This window comes from Quercus lobata, chromosome 3 (assembly GCF_001633185.2).
Source record: "Quercus lobata isolate SW786 chromosome 3, ValleyOak3.0 Primary Assembly, whole genome shotgun sequence".
NCBI lineage: Eukaryota > Viridiplantae > Streptophyta > Magnoliopsida > Fagales > Fagaceae > Quercus > Quercus lobata.
In genome coordinates, this window is record NC_044906.1 from 18,265,212 (window position 1) to 18,284,388 (window position 19,177).

General features: G+C 34.0%; 2 protein-coding genes across 6 annotated transcripts; both read left to right on the forward strand.

The window, feature by feature from the left end:
- Window positions 1-3,427: 3,427 nt before the first annotated feature.
- Window positions 3,428-9,901, forward strand: LOC115979960. 5 transcript variants are annotated; one of them, XM_031102086.1, is made up of 6 exons: window positions 3,428-4,006; window positions 4,450-4,607; window positions 4,810-4,865; window positions 4,986-6,758; window positions 8,497-8,650; window positions 9,010-9,901. In XM_031102086.1, the coding sequence occupies exons 2-6, from the start codon at window positions 4,505-4,507 to the stop codon at window positions 9,681-9,683; spliced, it is 2,760 nt and encodes a 919-aa protein (XP_030957946.1). In that variant the 5' UTR covers window positions 3,428-4,006; window positions 4,450-4,504; the 3' UTR covers window positions 9,684-9,901. The 5 variants fall into 5 exon arrangements, with proteins under 5 accessions (XP_030957946.1, XP_030957943.1, XP_030957947.1 ...); XM_031102083.1 differs by having other exon boundaries at window positions 3,429-4,006; window positions 4,807-4,865; XM_031102087.1 differs by having other exon boundaries at window positions 3,429-4,006; window positions 4,807-4,865; window positions 8,503-8,650.
- Window positions 9,902-16,830: 6,929 nt separating this feature from the next.
- LOC115982809 lies at window positions 16,831-18,467 on the forward strand. The gene has a single exon (XM_031105529.1). It carries the CDS (start codon window positions 16,944-16,946, stop codon window positions 18,096-18,098), a length of 1,155 nt encoding a protein of 384 aa, XP_030961389.1. The 5' UTR covers window positions 16,831-16,943; the 3' UTR covers window positions 18,099-18,467.
- Window positions 18,468-19,177: the final 710 nt, after the last annotated feature.

Below are 19,177 nucleotides of genomic sequence, written 5' to 3' on the forward strand. Positions count from 1 at the left end.
GTGAGATTTGTTTGCATGAAATGAAATATTGTAAACTTCTTCTTTTCTTTAAAGAAGTTCACAATATTGGTTGGTTCCATGAAGATATTCTAAATCTAAACCTCTTGTTTCTTTTTCCTAAATTGTGGTGGGTGGGTGTGTGGGTTTGTTTGGTATTGGATGTTGTATTGTATATGGAAGGAAAGAAAGTAGAGAAGGAAAGTTCCTAGATGTTGAAGAGGACCACTAGAGTTGCACCTGAATGGTAGTAGGCAATTTTTAATTATTTATTTTATTATTATTTTTTGACAATGGGACTAAGCAGATTTGGATGGATGAAAATATGGTTTAACTATTTTAATTTAATTTGATTCTCAAAAAAAAAAAATTTTTTGATTTAATTTTTTTTCCTTCATAGCTTTAAATTCTAACAGTATGCAGAGAGGTGTCACTTTATCTCTCTGCACCTGTCCCCCATAAATATATAGGAGCTTTAAGGTTTAAGCTAACTTTTAACTAAATAAATCTTCTAAAGATGATGTAATTGATACCTTATGTTAATGTAGTGATAAATAGTTATTTACAAAAGAGACTCTTAGATATTCAGGTACTAGTCTTCCTCAGTAAATCAAAAGAAAAAAAATGTTGATCAATTTATTTTTATATAATTAAAAAAATTATATATTTATATGCATATATTTTATAGAACATAAATATGATATGCATGTCAAAAGTCAAAACATTATCCTAAACTAAATACTTAATCTAGAAAAGTTTAGGAAGTTTTTTTTGTCAAGTATTAAGACGTAAATAAGGTACACTACAAGACCGTGTTGTACACGTAATATTATCCATTGCTGTCATGCGACGTGAGGTTGATGAGCCCACACCAAAAACCTTTTTTTTTTTAGAGATAATTACACTTTACCCACCTGTGGTTTACCTCTAATTTGATCTGCCTACCCGTGGTTTCAAGTTTGACACTTTACCCACTTGTGATTTCTTCCGTTTGTAATCCGTAACTCACTTCTGTTAAAAAAAAGGGGTAAATAAGTTTTTTTACACCCATTTTATGTCTCTCTCCTCCCAAAAAAAAAAAAAAAAAGAGAAAAACAAGATTAAAATATGATATTAGTTCCTCATCATTCACAAACATGAAGAACATACACAATAATGAAGAAGATAAACCCAAAAAATTAATACAAATCAAATGAAGCAAAACCATAAGAGAGAGAGTTCTTCATCTTCTTTCTTATACTTTTTTTTTGTCCCTTAACTAAGAAATTTATTAAAATCAAAGCATAACACAATTTACAACTTGACAACAGGGAGGATCAACAATTTCCAGCACTTAATTTCTAAAGTTTTGATTTTTAACATCCAAGATCTCAATCACACAAAGCCACTGTATATACATTGGCAGCACCCAAGGGGAGGATTGGCAAAGCTTGACCAAGGGAATAGAGATATGAGAGAGGAAGGTTTCAAAGCCAAACAATAAACCCACCAGAAAAAATCACAACATCGTAAAGTGAAGTGAAACAAATTGAACAGCAACGCATTCTCCTTGATCGAACGGCAATGGCTTGGATTCAGAAGGGATGGAGGTCAGATCGAATGGCGGTGCATTCTCCTTGGTCAGATTGAACGACGATGAAGGTCAGATCGAACGGTGATGGCTTGGATTTGGAGGGGATGGAGTTCAGATCGAACGGCGACGCATTCTCCTTGGTCAGTGAGAAATAGAGAGAGCAGTGAAACAGAGAGAGAGAGAGAGAGAGAGAGAGAGAGAGTTTTGTGATGACCCTTCATCTCTCCAATCCCAACTTCGTTCATCTCTCCGATCCCAACTCCGATTTGAACTTCTGGGATGACCCTTTTGACTATAATAAACCCTTTCTTTGAATTATCTGTAATTATCCCCTTTTTTCGTTTTTTTTTTTTTACTTGTTTTTCGTTTTTTTTACTGAAACTTTAAAGTATCTAAGCACAGTAATTTGTCAAACACAATAATATCTGTAATAAATCGTGATTGGGAGTAAGCATAGTAATTTGTAACAAGCCTAGAATGTTGAAAATTTGTAAGCGTGAATGGGAGTGTGTTTTGGGAGACAGAGAAGTGTCTGATCTGTTTTGGTTTTTGTTTTTGAGAAAAAATGTGTTATAACGTCTGAAAGTAGGTGGGTTACGGATTACTAACGGAGAGAATCACAGGTAGGTAAAGTGTCAAAATTGAAACCATAGGTAGGTAAATAAAATTATAAGCAAACTGCAGGTAGGTAAAGTGTAATTATCTTTTTTTTTTATTTGGCCAAAAAAAAAAAAAAAAAGATAAATAAGATACAATTGAAAGATTCTCATTTTAAATTTTCATAAGGTAATGAACCAATTAATTAATAAGTAAAATAGAATAAAGTTAAACTCATTATATCCATTTTATAATAATTACTCTTTATCATTGCATCAATACACTAATGATTACTTTTTTATTCTTTATTCAATTTTTTTAATTCAATAATTGGGGATGCAAATTTTAAAACTTGATTACCTTAATAAATTAGAGCAAACTACAAAATTGGAGGCAAAAAAAAAAAAAAAAAAAAATTCTCCTATTACCAATGATAGCATAAATAAATACAAGAATTCAAAGAAAGTTTTGAATCCTTGTTTACCAATGATTTACCAAGTGGAGTAGTGGACTCACCAAAAATTAAGGGTCAAAGGGTCCGATCCAACAATGAACTCCCACATGGCAATGTAAGACCTCTTTTTTTATTTAGTAAAAAAAAAAAAAAAAGATAAATAAGATACAACTGAAAGATTCTCATTTTAAATTTTTATAAGGTAATTAACCAATTAATTAATAAGTAAAATAGAATAAAGTTAAACACATGATATCCATTTTATAATAATTATTCTTTATCATTGCAGCAGTACACTAATGATTACTCTTTTTATTATTTATTCAACATTTTTTTTTTAATTCAATAAATGGGGATTCCAATTTAAAAAACTTGATTACCTTAATAAATTAGAGCAAACTACAAAATCGGAGGCAAAAAAAAAAAAAAAAAACATTCTCTTATTACCCATGATAGCATAAATAAATACAAGAATTCAAAGAAAGATTTTGAATCCTTGTTTGCCACTCGATTTACCAAGTGGAGTAGTGGACCCACCAGAAATTAAGGGTCAAAGGGCCCCAATCCAACAAGGAATCCCCACGTGGCAACGTAAGAAAAGAGGACATCTTTTTGAGGTCACACTTCACACAAGAGAGGAGCTTGAACTTGAATGCCTTCTGATTCCTTAAATATGAAGGGCCAGTACAGTGCAGTGTCTTTTCTATTCCTCAAGGGTGAATATTTATTACTATTCCACACTATTCTCCAGATCAGTCTCACAGAACCATATGTTTTTTTTTTTTTTTTTTTTAAATATATTTTTTTATACTCTTTCAAAAACTTTCTCATTGTCTACTCTTTTTACTAAATAACCCTCTTTGACTCAAAAGACTTTCTTTTACCAGAAACAGAAAAACTCTCTCTCTCTCTCTGAGCAAATTTCACATCTTTTTTTTCATTCTGACTGGGTGCTGTTAATCTCTTTCTTTGTACTTCATTGGGCCCTTCTTTCTTTGGGTTTTTCTGCTAAAGACAAATTTTGTTGCTTCTTAAGACATTCAGATCTTTTCCTGTACTGCTCAATGTGCTCGTTGGTTTGGTGGGGTTTTATTTATTTAATTAATTTTTAAGGAACTTTCTTGGGGTTTGGTATTGTGGATTTATCGGATAGAGAGGATTAAGTCTTTGGTGGGTTTGATGGGAATGGCTCAAATTTCTTTTGTTTTGTTGCTTATTTTGATGGGTACCATTTAAATGAAGATGTTTGTATACACATCTACATTGTGCTTGCTGTGTATGAAACTAATGGGATTTGACTGATTTGCTGTTTTTGCATACAAAAGAAGTTGGAGAGTTGCTGTATGGGAAATGGGGTTTTGCAGATGAAGGCATTGTATTTGTAGGTGAGGTTCTGAATCTTTTGATTGGAATGACTGAAAAATTTTGTGCCTTTCTGTTTATTCTGAAGAGTGCCCATTTGAATATGAAAGTGAAACTCACACACACACACGCACACACACACGCACACGCACACGCACACCTTGTGCTTGCTGCTTATGCGTATGTAAGATTGGTGTAGTCTGATTCATATGTTCAATAGTTTCTTTCAGAGATTGAGAAATGCTCTCTCTCTCTCTCTCTCTCTCTCTCTCACTGTCTCACACACACACACACACACACTTGAGAAAATTAGGGGTTTTCTGGAAGTCACCTACCTAAATGAGCAATGTAGTGATATTAAACCTCAACTTTTGTGCTAACCATTTTGTTTACATATAGCTATTTAAACTTCTTTGTACATTTATGATTTGAGGCATGATAAGATTTACTATTATATTTCAAACAGGTTTTGTGAAATATATCTGGGGTTGTTGCACTAGTTTGCATTTATAGAGGAGAAAATGGAGGTTGAGAAAAGACGCTCAAAGGGAGGCTTCCTTAACTTGTTTGATTGGAATGGTAAATCTCGGAAGAAGCTGTTCTCTAACAATTCTGACTTGCCTGGTATGTGTGTGTTGTTCTATTGGCCTTTTTTTAATGACATTGTATACTCTTAAGTTCATGATTGTGCTTGTTATATTGATGTGTATATATATGCCTTATCTTTAAAGTGATTCTATCATTTTATGCCAATCTTTGTTATTTCTAGTTGAGCATCATGTTTAGTTGACTATTCTTAATGCTCCTGCCACTTTGAATGTAGAAGGACTGAAGCAGGGGAAAGAAAGTGTGGAGAATGTGTCAAAATCATGGCCTAATAGGGTAGGCACCACCCCACCCCACCCCCTTTTTCCCAATTCCTTTTCTTTTCTTTCCCTTTTTTAAAGCGGGATAAGACTAGTATAAATGTACTTGCTTTGTCTGCTATGGCTATAATTCCAGGTAGAGGTAAATGAGAATGGAGCAAGTTCAAGTAATAAAGGAAGTAGTGACTATAACTGTGCTTCATCGGTGACTAGTGATGAAGGCAGTGGGACTAGAGCTCCTGGAGTTGTTGCTAGACTCATGGGTTTGGATTCATTGCCAGCTTCAAATGTTGCCGAGCCTTGTTCTACCCCATGTCTCGAGTCTCACTCTTTTAGACCGTCTCTTTATGATAGGAGCAACCCTAATTTGTGGAGTGATTATCAACACATGGACTACATAAACATGCCTAGTAAGATGGAGAAGTCTTCCTGGAATCCCATAGAGTCAAGGGCACAAAAGGTGCAGAACCGCCCAATTGAGAGATTTCAAACAGAGATGTTGCCTCCAAAATCAGCTAAATCTATTCCATTTACCCACCATAAGTTGTTGTCTCCTATCAAGAGTCCTGCATTTATCCAAACAAAGAATGTAGCTTACATAATGGAGGCAGCTGCAAAGATAATTGATTCAAGTCCCCGAGCATCTAACAACAATAAAGTATCGTCTTTTGGATCTCCCTCAGTTCCATTGAGGATTCGGGATTTGCAAGAGAAAATGGAAGCTGCACATAGAGCATCCAGGCCTGGAAAACTCAAGGAACCCAGTGTTGTTAAGTATAAGAAAGGTAAGTCTAATGACATGAGTCACAGTGGATCAGAATATGCATCAGTATCCAAGTCTTCTACAAATTCAGAAAAGAGTGGTTCTGAGAATTCAAGGAATAAGGGAAAATCTGTTTCACTTGCGGTACAAGCACAGGTCAATGTCCAGAGAAAAAATGGATCGACTTCAACTAGTAATGGGAATTTTAGGAGTCAGAAGGAACAGAATGATGTCAAATCAAACCACTTTTTGAAGAATCAGCAAAGTAGGCAAAGAACTGCACAGAAGAGAACTTCTGCTAATAGGACTAGCAATGTGCTCAGGCAGAATAATCAGAAGCAGAATTCTGTATCCAATAAAGATATTTCAAGTTCAAAAACTTCAGTTTCCAATCAGCTAGCAAGAAGAAGTAAGTCCATTGATGGTTCTAATGGGCCAAATAGGACTGTAAAGAAGGTTGTTGTGAACACTGAAACTGGGGCTAAAAAGCCAAGGTCAGTGGCAACTCATACTGACAAGGAGTTTTCATCAGCCAAAACTAAGAATGTTTCTCGAAAGAAAATGTCTTTTAGTGGGGATGTTCAACCTGAAGAAAACATCATTGATGATGCATTAATCAATAATGATGAAAGTTCTAGAAAATGTAATGTTGAGACTGATCAGTGCATGAATTGGGGTACAGATAACATGAAACAAGGAATGGATGTTGTTTCATTTACGTTCATGTCTCCCCTGAGAAGATGCATGCCTGAAGCACAGTCCTCCAGTGAGGTCATGGGAATAAATAACCACTTCAGTAATGATTCTTTTGGTAATGGTGATCGCCATCTTCGAAAAAATCTTGATCTATCATGTCCAGGGTTGAATGTAACTGGGAGTGATGTTTTGAGTGTCCTTTTGGAACAAAAGCTGCAGGAGTTGATATTTAGAGTTGACTCATCTCACTGTAACCTGGTTGGAGAAGAGACTTCTGCTAGTTTGGGATCCAGTTTGCAAGATTCAATTCCCAGCATGGTGAGCTCCACATCAAGGGAACAGAATGAGAGGTTTCAATTTGGTATTCATAGAAGTAAATCAGAGAGCAAACATGACTATGATTTTTCTTCAGTTGATGGTCTGTTGCAAAATGTGGACCAGCAGAGGCAGGTCTGTCTTCTTTATTTATACCTTTCCAATGAATCTATCATTCTGTTCTGTGTGTTGAATTTTCACCCTTGGTGGTTTTCTATGACCAAATCGATTATGGAGTCACTACCAGGCAAAAATTGCTAGGTCAAGGATTTCAGATGATAGTTTTCCTCTACTAGAAATAAACAATAACATCAACTTTTTTAGTACTAAAAGAACAAAATTTTATTAGTAAAGTTCTCCCTGAAGCCACAAGCAGTTCATTTCAGAGTGAGCAGCTTTAGTTAACCATCTACAAACTTTAATTGTTGATATAGATCCCATTGTTTGCCAAGTTTCTGAATTTAATTTTATGGGTTTGTACTTTGCATCAATTAAGAGGAATTTGAAGTGTGATTTGAACAATACAATCTTTGGTGAGTATCCTTGCTCAATCTGACAATGAAAAGCTTTCAAACTAACTGCTACACCTACACCACTCCTAAGGATAAAATAGAAATTTTCAATGATTTGATATTTGTGTCTCCTCTGACTTCTTATTTGTCTTCCTTTTATAGTCTTCACCTTTACTGCCACCATTCAAATTCTACAAAAACTATCTTGCTTTACTTGTTTTACGATGAGCAGAATGCTACATGTGACTTCCTTATTTGCTTTAAACTTCTCCACATGTTGCACACGGAAGTCATACTGACCTGGTTTTAATTTTGAGTATGAACACTCATATCTTTCAAGATGTGAGTAAGTTCCGGTTGTAGCCAACTAATGGAACTTAGCTGGTTGTTGTTGGTTCAAGAAGAGATCAAGGGGTTTTGTGATGTAAATATTTTGAAAAGTATTGGGTTTATGTTGATGTAAGGGCCCAAGAGGCCTGATCAAAAAAAAAAAAAAAAAAGGAAAAAAAAAAAAGGGGACCAAGAGGCTAGCTATGTTGTAAGCCCATGTTGGCCTAACCCCAGCTTCTAGTCTCTATATATACCCTGATAAGGGTTCACTGTAATTGATGACTTGACTATATAGTAAAGGTGTAGCTGCAAGGGTTATCCCTACATGAACTTACAATATATTGGGCCTCTTGGGCCATTTTACATTAATATAAATAACATAAACCCAATATCTTCAACAAATATGATGCAATTATTGGAGCAGCAGGAATTGATAATTCTAGTAGTATCCATTAAGGTTCAAAACCTTTCTGATTTATGTATAAATTAGCACGTAGTTCTCCTGGTTCTGAAAACTAGCTTCTTTTCTTGGTAAATTTAGTGGTCAGTATGTTCTTCAGCAATGTATATTAATGTCATTGATGGCAATTGATCAAATATCTTTATGCCAGAACTCATGTCCCTATTATATCCACTAACTTATGAAGTTTTGGCCATTATGTAAATGGTTGACCTTGATGTTAGGTTTATTAATTGGGTTCTGACTTCATGTCCGTCTTATGTGCAACTACATCCACTAGCACTTATTCAGTACCAGTCCATTCTCCAGAACGAAAGGTTTTCAATTGAAGTTTATGTCAACTAAAGACACCCGTAAATTGCCTTCATATGTATGAAGGAGTTATTCATGATCATAACTAACATAAGTTGGAAATTTCAGATAGTATATTTTTCTTGGATTCCATTTGTTTTTTTTTTGTTTTTGTTTTCTGGGCATGCCTTTCATCTCTGAGTTATACAGATTATGTACTTCACATGTTGAACATATGTTTGACATATTACTTTCACATGACTCAAGTTCTCTTCAATAGTTTCAGGGACCTGAAGGGATGGAAACTCATAGCAGATGCAGCAACGACAGGGCAACTGGAGGAGAACTTGATTGTCTATATCCCAGGCCTGCTTCAAGTTTTGAACACTCTTTTGGGAGTAAAAGTTTCTCAGATAGTAGCCAGAGTGCCAATGGTAAATTTAGCCTTGTTCTTCTTTCACTACACATGATGAGAATAAATAATGTCAAAAAATAGCTTGGAACCTAGCTGTCATCAGAAATGATATGTCCATTGAGAAAAAAAAACCATTCTTTCAGTGATGCAAGGCAATGCTCTATAAATAAAGAATTCAAGCATTGTTGCTCCAGACGTATATATAAAAGTTAGTGATTTTTGCATGATTCAGGAATGTTTGCACATCAGCGGTTTTCTGCTCATGATGTGTGGGTAATTGGTAGTGTACAAATGCATGTGAGAACTTTGATTTGGTGCCTATTACCATATGCATGTTCTTATCAGATTAATAACCAATATATATACCCTTCTTTTCAGGGAGCACAAAGTATTCATTGGAGCAAGCAGAAGATTCATCTAACTGGCACTCTACAAATGAATCTCTACTAGTGGGAGGTGAGACAGAATTATCGGACACAGCCTCTTCCATCTCTACATGGGATGTGGGCATAAGGCATATAAGTAGAACATTCAGTTCGAAAAGTTTCAAGGGATCAAGCAACTGGGAACTAGAATATGTGAGGGATATTCTTGACAATGCAGAGTTGTCATCAGAAGATTTTGAATTGGGTCATGCTGATAAGGTTATAGCCTCAAATCTCTTTGATCAATTGGAGTATCAGGGAAATGGATCAGAAATAAATGAAGAAGAGAACGTCAAGCTTGGGCGAAAGGTTCTGTTTGATTGTGTAACCGAATGCCTTAATTTGAGGTACAGTCACACTCTTGTTGGAAGCTGCAAAGCATGGGCTAAATGGATGACATTGTGTGGTAGGAAGGTGTTGCTAGCAGAGGAGTTTTATAAGGAGATTTTAGGTTGGAAAAACATGGAGGATTTCATGGTGGATGAGCTCGTCGACAAGGACATGAGCACTCAGTATGGGAGATGGATTGACTTTGACATAGAGGCATTTGAAGAAGGCGTGGAGATTGAGAAGGGAATATTGACTTCATTGGTTGATGAATTGGTTTCTGATATGTTGCATTTCTAGAGCATTGATGGCCTTCTTTTAATTTAGTTTCAATATGTCCAGTTGGAATGGTCCCCTAGTGGATCTTGTACTTTCTTTTTCCCTGTCCATTCTGGTATATATATTATTCAAAAAATATGCAAAGCATAAAAGATCATTCATTCAAGTCAATGTTTCTCATATTTCAATGTGTAGCGGCTCCTAGTACCAAATTAAAAAGAATGCTTTGGTTCATCGTTTTTCAATGGCCTCTGGTTTTTACCTCCTAAATCGAGTTAAACTTTTATTCCTGTAGTTCTTACATACGGTGAAAGATGGAGTGGTTATGGCTGGTAAAATTGAGCAACCTTTGTGGTTCTGCAATTGGTACTTGTGGCCAGTGTGGTAAAATAGTTGATATTCTTGGCAACACGGTGCACTGGTTGTGGCATACATAGAAAAAAAAATGGTCAACAGTAGTTCTGACGATGTTATTGTATAGGCTTGGCCCACAGCTGTGAGTTGGGTGATAAATGATAATGGTGAGCTAAAGCAATCATTATCTTATGTGTTCTATATATGCATCCTTCCTCCCATTGCATGTGGGTCTAGCACGGCTTGAAAATGTATATATAAAATGCATGAGATACCCTCTTGAGTTAAAAAAAGTCGGTGACATCTTCAGTTTGAGCTTGGGGTAATGGTGCTGGCAGCTTGACGAAAATGGCAAAATTACAAAAAGCGTCTTTATTTGCCATTACATGTTAAGGGGGTAATGGTTCTGGGAGCTTGGTGAAAAATGGCAAATTTACAAGAAGCTATTAAAGGTAAAGGGAGTGATGGTTCAGGAAGCTTGGTGAAAATGGCAAATTTACAACAAGCTTCTTCATTTGCCATTACATGTAAAAATGGGACGTGGATTTGCTCTCAACTTCTTGAGCTTTAGCTGAAGTATACATGTCTATAGGGCCACTAGCTGTCCTTTTGCTAATAGTGACTTATTAGAATTGATTATGAGCTTCACCAGTGTCTACCAATGTTATAGAGAACAGGACTTTATGCTTATCTTATCTACCCTGGTGTTTGTGTGGTTGCCAAAGCACTGTCTTCCAATGTTTCATGCAATAATTGTTTAGAAAGTATACAACTTTTTTCAGGTCCTTGTTATAGAGAGAACAGTATTTGTCATAGCTTTCTTTACCTACTTCAGGAAAAAAAAAGAAAAAGGTTCATTTATTTCTTTGGACGCTTAATGGACCAATATCGCTACTTCGGCCGGCTTAATATTAGGTGGGGCTCGATAAGAATAGAATGTCCAATTTTCAAACCAAAATCATGGTCATGTTTATTTTAATCAATAAGTCTAAAAAGTAAGAATTCAAAAACAATTAAGAATCTCTCTCACAATTATTGTTGAGTTGGGATATTTGGCGGGTGTTAACAAAAGTTATTTTAATAATAGATTATATGAAAATGATGTTACTTCAATTATAATTTGTCGTATTTGACCAAAAGTTTGTGGTATGATGTATCTTTGTGTCAGAATATTATTCTCTCTTCTTTGTATGTGTGTGTTTGTATGTTTTTTTTTTTAATAAGAGCTTTTAGCCCAATTAGCACTTTTTAGTTTTTCTTATAAAGGTTCTAAAATTTAAATTCTACTATCCCCAACTATCAATGCATTAAAAAAAAAAAAACTTACCACATTAGTAATTGTGGAAAAAGATTATGAACATTTTTGTGTTCTTACCATTATTATATTTTAGAAGGAGACCACTAGCATTACCTACTAGGAATAAGAATGTAAACCTAATCACTAATTACCAAGGAATAGAAATTACATAACCTAAGAAGGTCTATCATTTTTTTTTAATGAAGTATATAAGATAACATTCTATTGAGAACACATTGGAAGCATTTAGTTTATTCTTATTGGTCATGATCATGAGCTTATAAGCCTATTAACCAATAGCTTCAAAAGTACATTAACAAACACCTAGCCTAAAGATTTCTTCTAGTACCAAATCATTGACTAGGCAATATAAAAAAAAGCACATGGTTTTTTGTTGCATTTATAGGACAAGTTTAAGTGTTTAACATTCGTTTGGTATGCTTGTTGATGGGAAAGCAAACTGTGTGTGTTCCATGTGTTAATGATGAACAATGTCAACCCACCTCACATGGCATAGTATGAAAGACAAATGTAGGAACATATCACGTGGTTTCCTCCTTAAGTTTTTCACTTTCTTTTCTCCACCACCAAATTTTATATCAATTTATTTCTCTCTGGTGGTTCCACTGATTGCATCACATCTAACTTTTTATTTTATTTTTTAAGATTCTTGAATCTTGATTAGTAGGGAGCAATTGGAAAATAAGAAAGAAAAAAAAAAGAAGAAGAAAGAAATGCCACTATTTTATTTATTTATTTATTTATGAATCCATTCAACTACAAAATGAAAATCTATCCAGACAAATAATTGTGGATAAAGAACCACACAGATATGTAATCGATAGTTGAGTTAAGTTACTGAGAAAATATTGCATTATAAACTTGTTTGTTATACCAGCCGAACAAAAAAAAATTATTTGTCATGAGAAAAAGGGTCTTTCTTAAAAGTATTCATAGTCCTAAATTAATGATTAACGAACATGCATCCTTTCTATTTTCAAATGATTTAAAGTGAAAGATAAAAAGGTATGTTTTACAATTAAGATTTTATTTCTTGTCTTAATGATATACATAATTTGAATCTTTTTTCTCTTAGACTTCTAAGTACTTTGTGTATGAAGAGGTACCAATTAAACTATAAAACTCTTAATAGTTACAAGTTTCTTAGAATTTCTTAATGAGATCTTAATTTTAAAGACTAAAACTTTCTTTTCTTTTTAAGTATTTATAATTGAAAAAAGTTAATAGAATCACATATGCGGTATGCCCGTGTTGGCTTAAAAAATATGTTTAGAAATTTTTTATAAGAAAAAGAAAAAATAACTAACTTTTCTTTTACCATTTTTTTAATATTTTATATAAAAATAGTATTATTAAAACTTTTTTAAAATGATACATTAACAAAGGCTGTAAAGACATACATTAGCCGACCAGTTATAATTAGCATAACCAAAAGGGATCAACTTACCTCATTTCTCTTTATGATTCAAGGGGGTTTGAGTGTATCGGCCCAAAGATACATGTTATTCTAGCTTACCTGCTGATTTCTTTGTGTTGAGGACCTCACACTATAAACTGCAACATGTTGGTCCCAAATTCAATACTATTTTCACTTTTATACTATTAGGGTGTGGACAAAAAATGCACATGTTGAAAGGTCTATGTATCAGTAAGCTTAGCCAAATGTCAGACTTCAATAGGCTGAATCACTCTCTTCCCTACCAAGCAAAGTATGGCTAACACCAATATTCTTCTTTCTTGGGTATAGGGAAAACTGAAAAGAGACTCTGCATTCTATAATGTCTACAGATTAGTATGCTATCTTTATTCTGATTAATCAATTGTTTAATCTCTACCAAAAAAAAAAAATCAATTGTTTAATTAATTAGATTATTGTTACAATTATTAATTTATTAATTATTTTATTATCCAAGAAATTAATTAATTAGAGATGAGGGTATAGATGCAGAACCTCGCAGCCTCGTAGCAGCTGCCCCAAAGTTAGGATCCTATGAAAGAGAGCTACAACCACTTGCTTCCAAGGTGTACCTATTACCTAGGGCCTTGGTTGAATTTACATAGAAATTGTTTTTCCCCTACTTAAATTTCGGACTTTTAACACCTTTTTTGAAACAGCACACCTTTTATGAAACATCAAATTTACGATGGAGACAATTTTTGTAAAATATTTTTTAATTGTTAAAGTGAAAAATTATTGGTTCCAATTTTCATACCAACTTTATTTTATACTACTTTTATCATATATCAATCGTAACAAATCACTTGTGTTGTTATTATAAAATTATTATGTTCTTGATAAAGTTATAATTTTTGACAAAGGATGTCATTCCACCAATGAAACCATTTCATTTTGCGAGCAAATCTAGTACTAGCATGCGAGAATTTTGTGCATTCGATATTACCGTTAATCATTCATTGAATCATAACAATTTACATAAACAGTTAGAAAATTTATGCATATGTTATTGCCCATTTGTCCTTATTCATTGAATCCACTAATTATTATTTACTCCGTTCTAATTTGTTTGTCTTATTTGAAAAGTTAAACTTTTTAAAAGAACATTATTTATTGTTTTGTCTGCCTTATTAAAATGTATAAGTTTACAAAACTATTCTTAAATAAATTTCTCAGCCTTTTTTTTTTTAAGAATTATTCTTAATGAGACAATTAAAAAAGTGACCCAGTTAGATTAATTTTTAAAAAATATTTGTTAGTTTTCTTTTCAAATAATTTTGAAAATAAAGTAAGGATATAACAGAAACATTAGTAAATTAATAATTTTTGTTTTTAGAAACAGGACAATATTTTGAGACATCCTAAAATGGAATAAAGGACAAACAAAATGGGACAGAAAGAGTACTTAAAAAAAAAAAAAAAAAGGTTTGAGAGACATTTAAAAAGGAAATTGCTTCAAGCAAGATTCAAGTAGTCCTATGATAATAAATTGTTCTGGACACTTTGCATGCTCCTGTCAAAACCTAGCAAATCAAACTGCTCCATAGATTTTGAATTATATTCACCATAGCCCCAAAACATTAAATGTTTCATTTGAAATTATTCAAACTAGATCACTCAGAAATTTAATTCGAGCAGAAATAAAACTCTCCAAAATTAAAAGATTGTAGCAGAGAAATCAATAATGGAAGATCTTTATAGAGGTATTTATTTTTCGGGTTGGCATAATACACACACAATCTAGTATTAGTGCAATTAAATGCTGATAGTAGTACTAGTTCCACACTTCAAATTTCAAAAGGCACAATGTATGTATATGGCAAGGCTCACATGTGTAATGGTCTCGCTACACAAATCTCGAGGCAAATCAACCGGCTATGGCATTAATGAAGTTTGTACATTTCATGTGGGAGACATGAGAGCATGAAAATGAAAGTGAAATTTGAGAAATGAGAATGGTGTGCAGAGAAAGAATGGTGGGGTTACATCACAGAGGATCACAAAATAAATAAATAAATAAATTTGGGGAAATGAACATGCCACCCTCTACTGTGATTTTTTATACCCAAATATCCAATTGGGTCCTTTTACGTTTTCCCAGTTCGATCCCTACTCTGCTCTCAATGACACCACTTTTAATTCTTTTTAGGTCACATTCTAATGCTAATACAAAGCCTACAACTTGAAAGTTGAAACAATCCAATTTCCCATATACACCCACCCCCCCCTCTAGTTATTACCCATAGGAAAGAATTTTTATCTGTGTGGTTTGTGGTTGACTACAAAGCCATTCATTCACTCACAGATCACAGTACAGTAGTGTATACGTCAGTGTGAGTATGTGTGTGGGTGATTCTTGTAAAAAAATGACAAAGTTGTTTCTTTCCTTAATTGTATAAAGCTTTGAAGTTCTTGACTTTGATGAAATGAAATTGTTTTATCAATAGTTACAAGTTGTTCACTATAATGATATATACTACAAGTTGCTCAATCTTAATTATGAAAACATAATCATCATTATCAAAAAAAAAAAAAAAACATAACCATCCTAATAACCCCATCAACAAGAATTAGTTTTCCTTCAGAGATATATACACTAGAAGTTGACTCTATGTATGGGTATGACAAAAATGACTTGTCCCTCTAAACTTGCCTCGTGTAGGGTTTTTCATCACAAAGAAAATATGAGATATGGACAAATTTTGCTCTTTCCTACTTTCCTCTTTTTGATTTGTCCTATTTTAAGTGTATATACACTTTTTACCTAATTTATATTCTATTATTATTCCCAAAACACTCACCTCTCCCTCTCTCATTATTGTCACGATTGTTCTCCTCATTTCTCTTTCATTATTAATGTAGGAATCGCCTCATTAAAAATGATAAATACTTCTAACCAATTCCATCTCACCTTAGTTCTACTTTACTCCTTTCTTTTCTTTTTTTTCTTTTTTTTTTAATCTTTTTCATATTTTTCCCTACCCAAAGAGGGGAGAAAGTATACCATATTTCGATAATACTAACTCAACATCTGTTCTGATATTTCCTACCCAATAAATGAGTGACACTTGTTTCAAAAAATTACATCAGACTACTTCAATAAATTAATCACAATCTTCTATACTATCGGGAAGATAAAATTAATCATTTATTAAAGTAGTCTGATGTGGTTTTTTGAAACAGATATCACTCATTTATTTGGTAGGAAATACCAAAATAGATACTGAGTTAATATTACCGAAACATGGTATACTTTCTCCAAAGAGAGAATAAAATAATATACCCATGATCTTGTTCTGTCCCATTAACATCCTTAACTATAAACAAGAATTAGTTTCCCTAATTAATTTTCTAATAAATCATCCATTGGAGTAATATATACAACAAATTTTACTACTATTGGGCGACAAATTCACATAAAATTATCTTTAATATCAATTTTATCGTATACCAACCATAAACAACTACTTATTTGTAAGGGTACAACCACAAATCTTTTACTTCTTTTAATCCCATTTCACATGTAGTAAGGCCAAAAGTATATTTTCATATATCTTTGTAGGTCAGATAATTTTTAGTCATCTCAAATGGTAATAGGTTAAGCTTCCCTGTGTACTTTAGTGAATTGAAACTTGCTTGGCCATATAGTGAAATCCCATTTTTGCCATAAAACTGGTTCGGTAGTAATTAGCAAAAGTGTAAAACTCAACTTTTTTACTTTTACTTTTTTTTTTTTTTTTTTCTCCTCAAATAGTAAAAGGCTTTAGCTCCTGTGTGTACTTTAGGTGGCCTGGAACTTTTTTGATTAGTCACTATAGTGAAATCATTCTTCTTCTTCTTTTTATATATTTATTTATTTTTTCATTATGGCAATAAAACCAAATTACTTTTTGTTTTATAGGGTTGATAGTAAAACACTAATCTAGAAAAAGAAAAACATAGAAAAGGATACTTCAGTATTTTCACTTGAAAAATGTGGTACGGACATGACAAGACAAATTGCACCGATTGAAAAAGAAATGAAAACCCAAAACTTAACAGCAAACAATAGCATTTGCATTTGCATTTGCGCTCACACACTCTTCTCTCTCTCTCTCACTCTCTCACACACACAGCTTTTTCTTCTTCTTCTCCTTCTCCACAGAACACAACAATGGATCTCCAAAGTCTCAACCACAACAATAATGGCCAAGACCCAAACTTTGACACAAACTCAGACCCTCCAAACCCCACCAATGCAACAAACGATGAAACCCAAGAACCCAAACTCAGTTTTGAAGACTTTGATAGCACTTGTTCCACTCCATATGTAAGTGCACCCTCTAGTCCAGGGCGTGATGGCCCTGTGATAAGTGGCTTCTTTTATAGTGCCCCAGCAAGCCCAATGCATTACTTTGCACTCAGCTCAGCTTTGTCAGCATCAAAGACACCAACTTCAGCTCAGTCTTCTTCATCAATGGATGATTTTGAGTTCTCAGCAAGGTTTGGTTCAAGTGGGTTTGGTGGAACTGGGTCTATGAGCTCAGCTGATGAGTTATTCTTGAATGGTCAGATCAGACCCATGAAGCTCTCCACACACTTAGAGCAGCCTCAGGTTTTAGCTCCATTGTTGGATCTTGAAGCTGAAGAAGATGATGGTGTGAGAGGCAGAGATCTAAGGCTACGTGATAAGTCTTTGCGTAGAAGAACTAGATCTATGTCACCACTCAGAAACACAGGGTTTGAGTGGTCAGAAAATGAAGACAGAGATGCAACTATAAAGAACAAAGATAGTGATGGTTTGGAAGTGGAAGAAAGTGATGAGAGAGAGAAGATTGATTGTTCAGAGGCTACTACTCCTTCAGTTTCAGCTTCATCTTCAAGATCTTCTTCAGCTGGAAGAAGCTCAAAGAGATGGGTTTTCTTGAAAGATTTTCTTAGGAGTAAGAGTGAAGGAAGAAGCAACAACAAGTTCTGGTCTACTATCTCTTTTGTTCCCACAAAAGAAAAGAAATCAGCAAACCAACCAGTACTTCCAAAAGATAAGGATAGCAAGCTGAATAGTACTTCGGCTAATACTAAAGGAAATGCACAAACTTCAGCTAAGAAATCAGCAGGAAGGTTTGCCAATGGAATTGGTAAAAGGCGTGTGCCACCTTCACCACATGAATTGCATTACAAAACTAATAGGGCTCAAGCTGAGGAGATGAAGAAAAAGACTTTCCTGCCTTATAGGCAAGGGTTACTTGGTTGCTTGGGGTTCAGTTCAAAAGGTTATGGGGCTATGAATGGGTTTGCTAGAGCTCTAAACCCAGTCTCCTCCAGGTAAATCTATCCGTGTTGTTGGGGTTTCAAGATAAAAAAAAATTGTATAGATTTTTTTTTGTTTTATGTTTAGGATTTTTATTATTATCTATATGTATTTATCGTTGGAGAAGCTGTCCCCAATTAAACGAGGTTGATGAAATTATGGGGTTCCTTTTGTCCCCAATTCGCCTTGTGTTAAGGGTCAAGTAGTGTGGAATATCCACCTATAGTGCACTTTCTATCAGTCTTTGATATGGTACTTTCTCTCTCATAGGGTTTGTTGTAAAGCTATGAGGAAGATATATGATCAAAAATCTTGTTCCTTATGGTTACTCAAGTAACAGCCTATAAAAAGTTAAATCAAAGTTAAATGTAATTATTGTGCTAATAATTAGAGGCTTTTTTATGTTTTTGAGTATAGTTATTACCCAATTTGCATCATTGTGATTGAGAAAACCTTATCAGATTATTGAACCAATAATGTGATCCACATGGTGGACATGGCCAGACCTGTTAGGTAGTAAAAGGACCCATGCTAACCCACAATTGTATGCCCATAGTACCATACCAACCCACAAGCACAAAAGGGTGTTCAAGATTTTTGGTTGTTTCTTCATGGATCAAGCTCTTGATGCATTTGCGCAGATTTACATGGCATAGTAGTGGGATTTTTTTTGGGAATAGATGCAATGAGAGCCAATTTGCTTTTGTTATACATATTTTGGGGCCACAAAAAAAAAGAGCCTCTTGTTTATGTAATGATATTGCCTCGATTACATTCGAGCCAATCAATTTGATAAGATCCAGATTCTCAAAAAAAATTCGATAAGATCCAAATGGGAAGTGATAAGGGTGGATTATAATCCAAACTTAAATGGGGCAATGATGTCTCCTAGACATTGACATAAAAGAGTGTGAGATTGTGAAACATTGACTTGTTTTTGTTGAGTTTGTTGTCAATCGAATCCGAAACTACGGAAACATCTCTTTTTGGCTTCTTCTCTTTGTGGTCTTTCTTTTCTTTTCTTTTTTTTTCCCATGAGAACATCATATTGCACTATCTAAATAAAAAAACGTAAAAGAGAAAAGCGCACTAAAAAC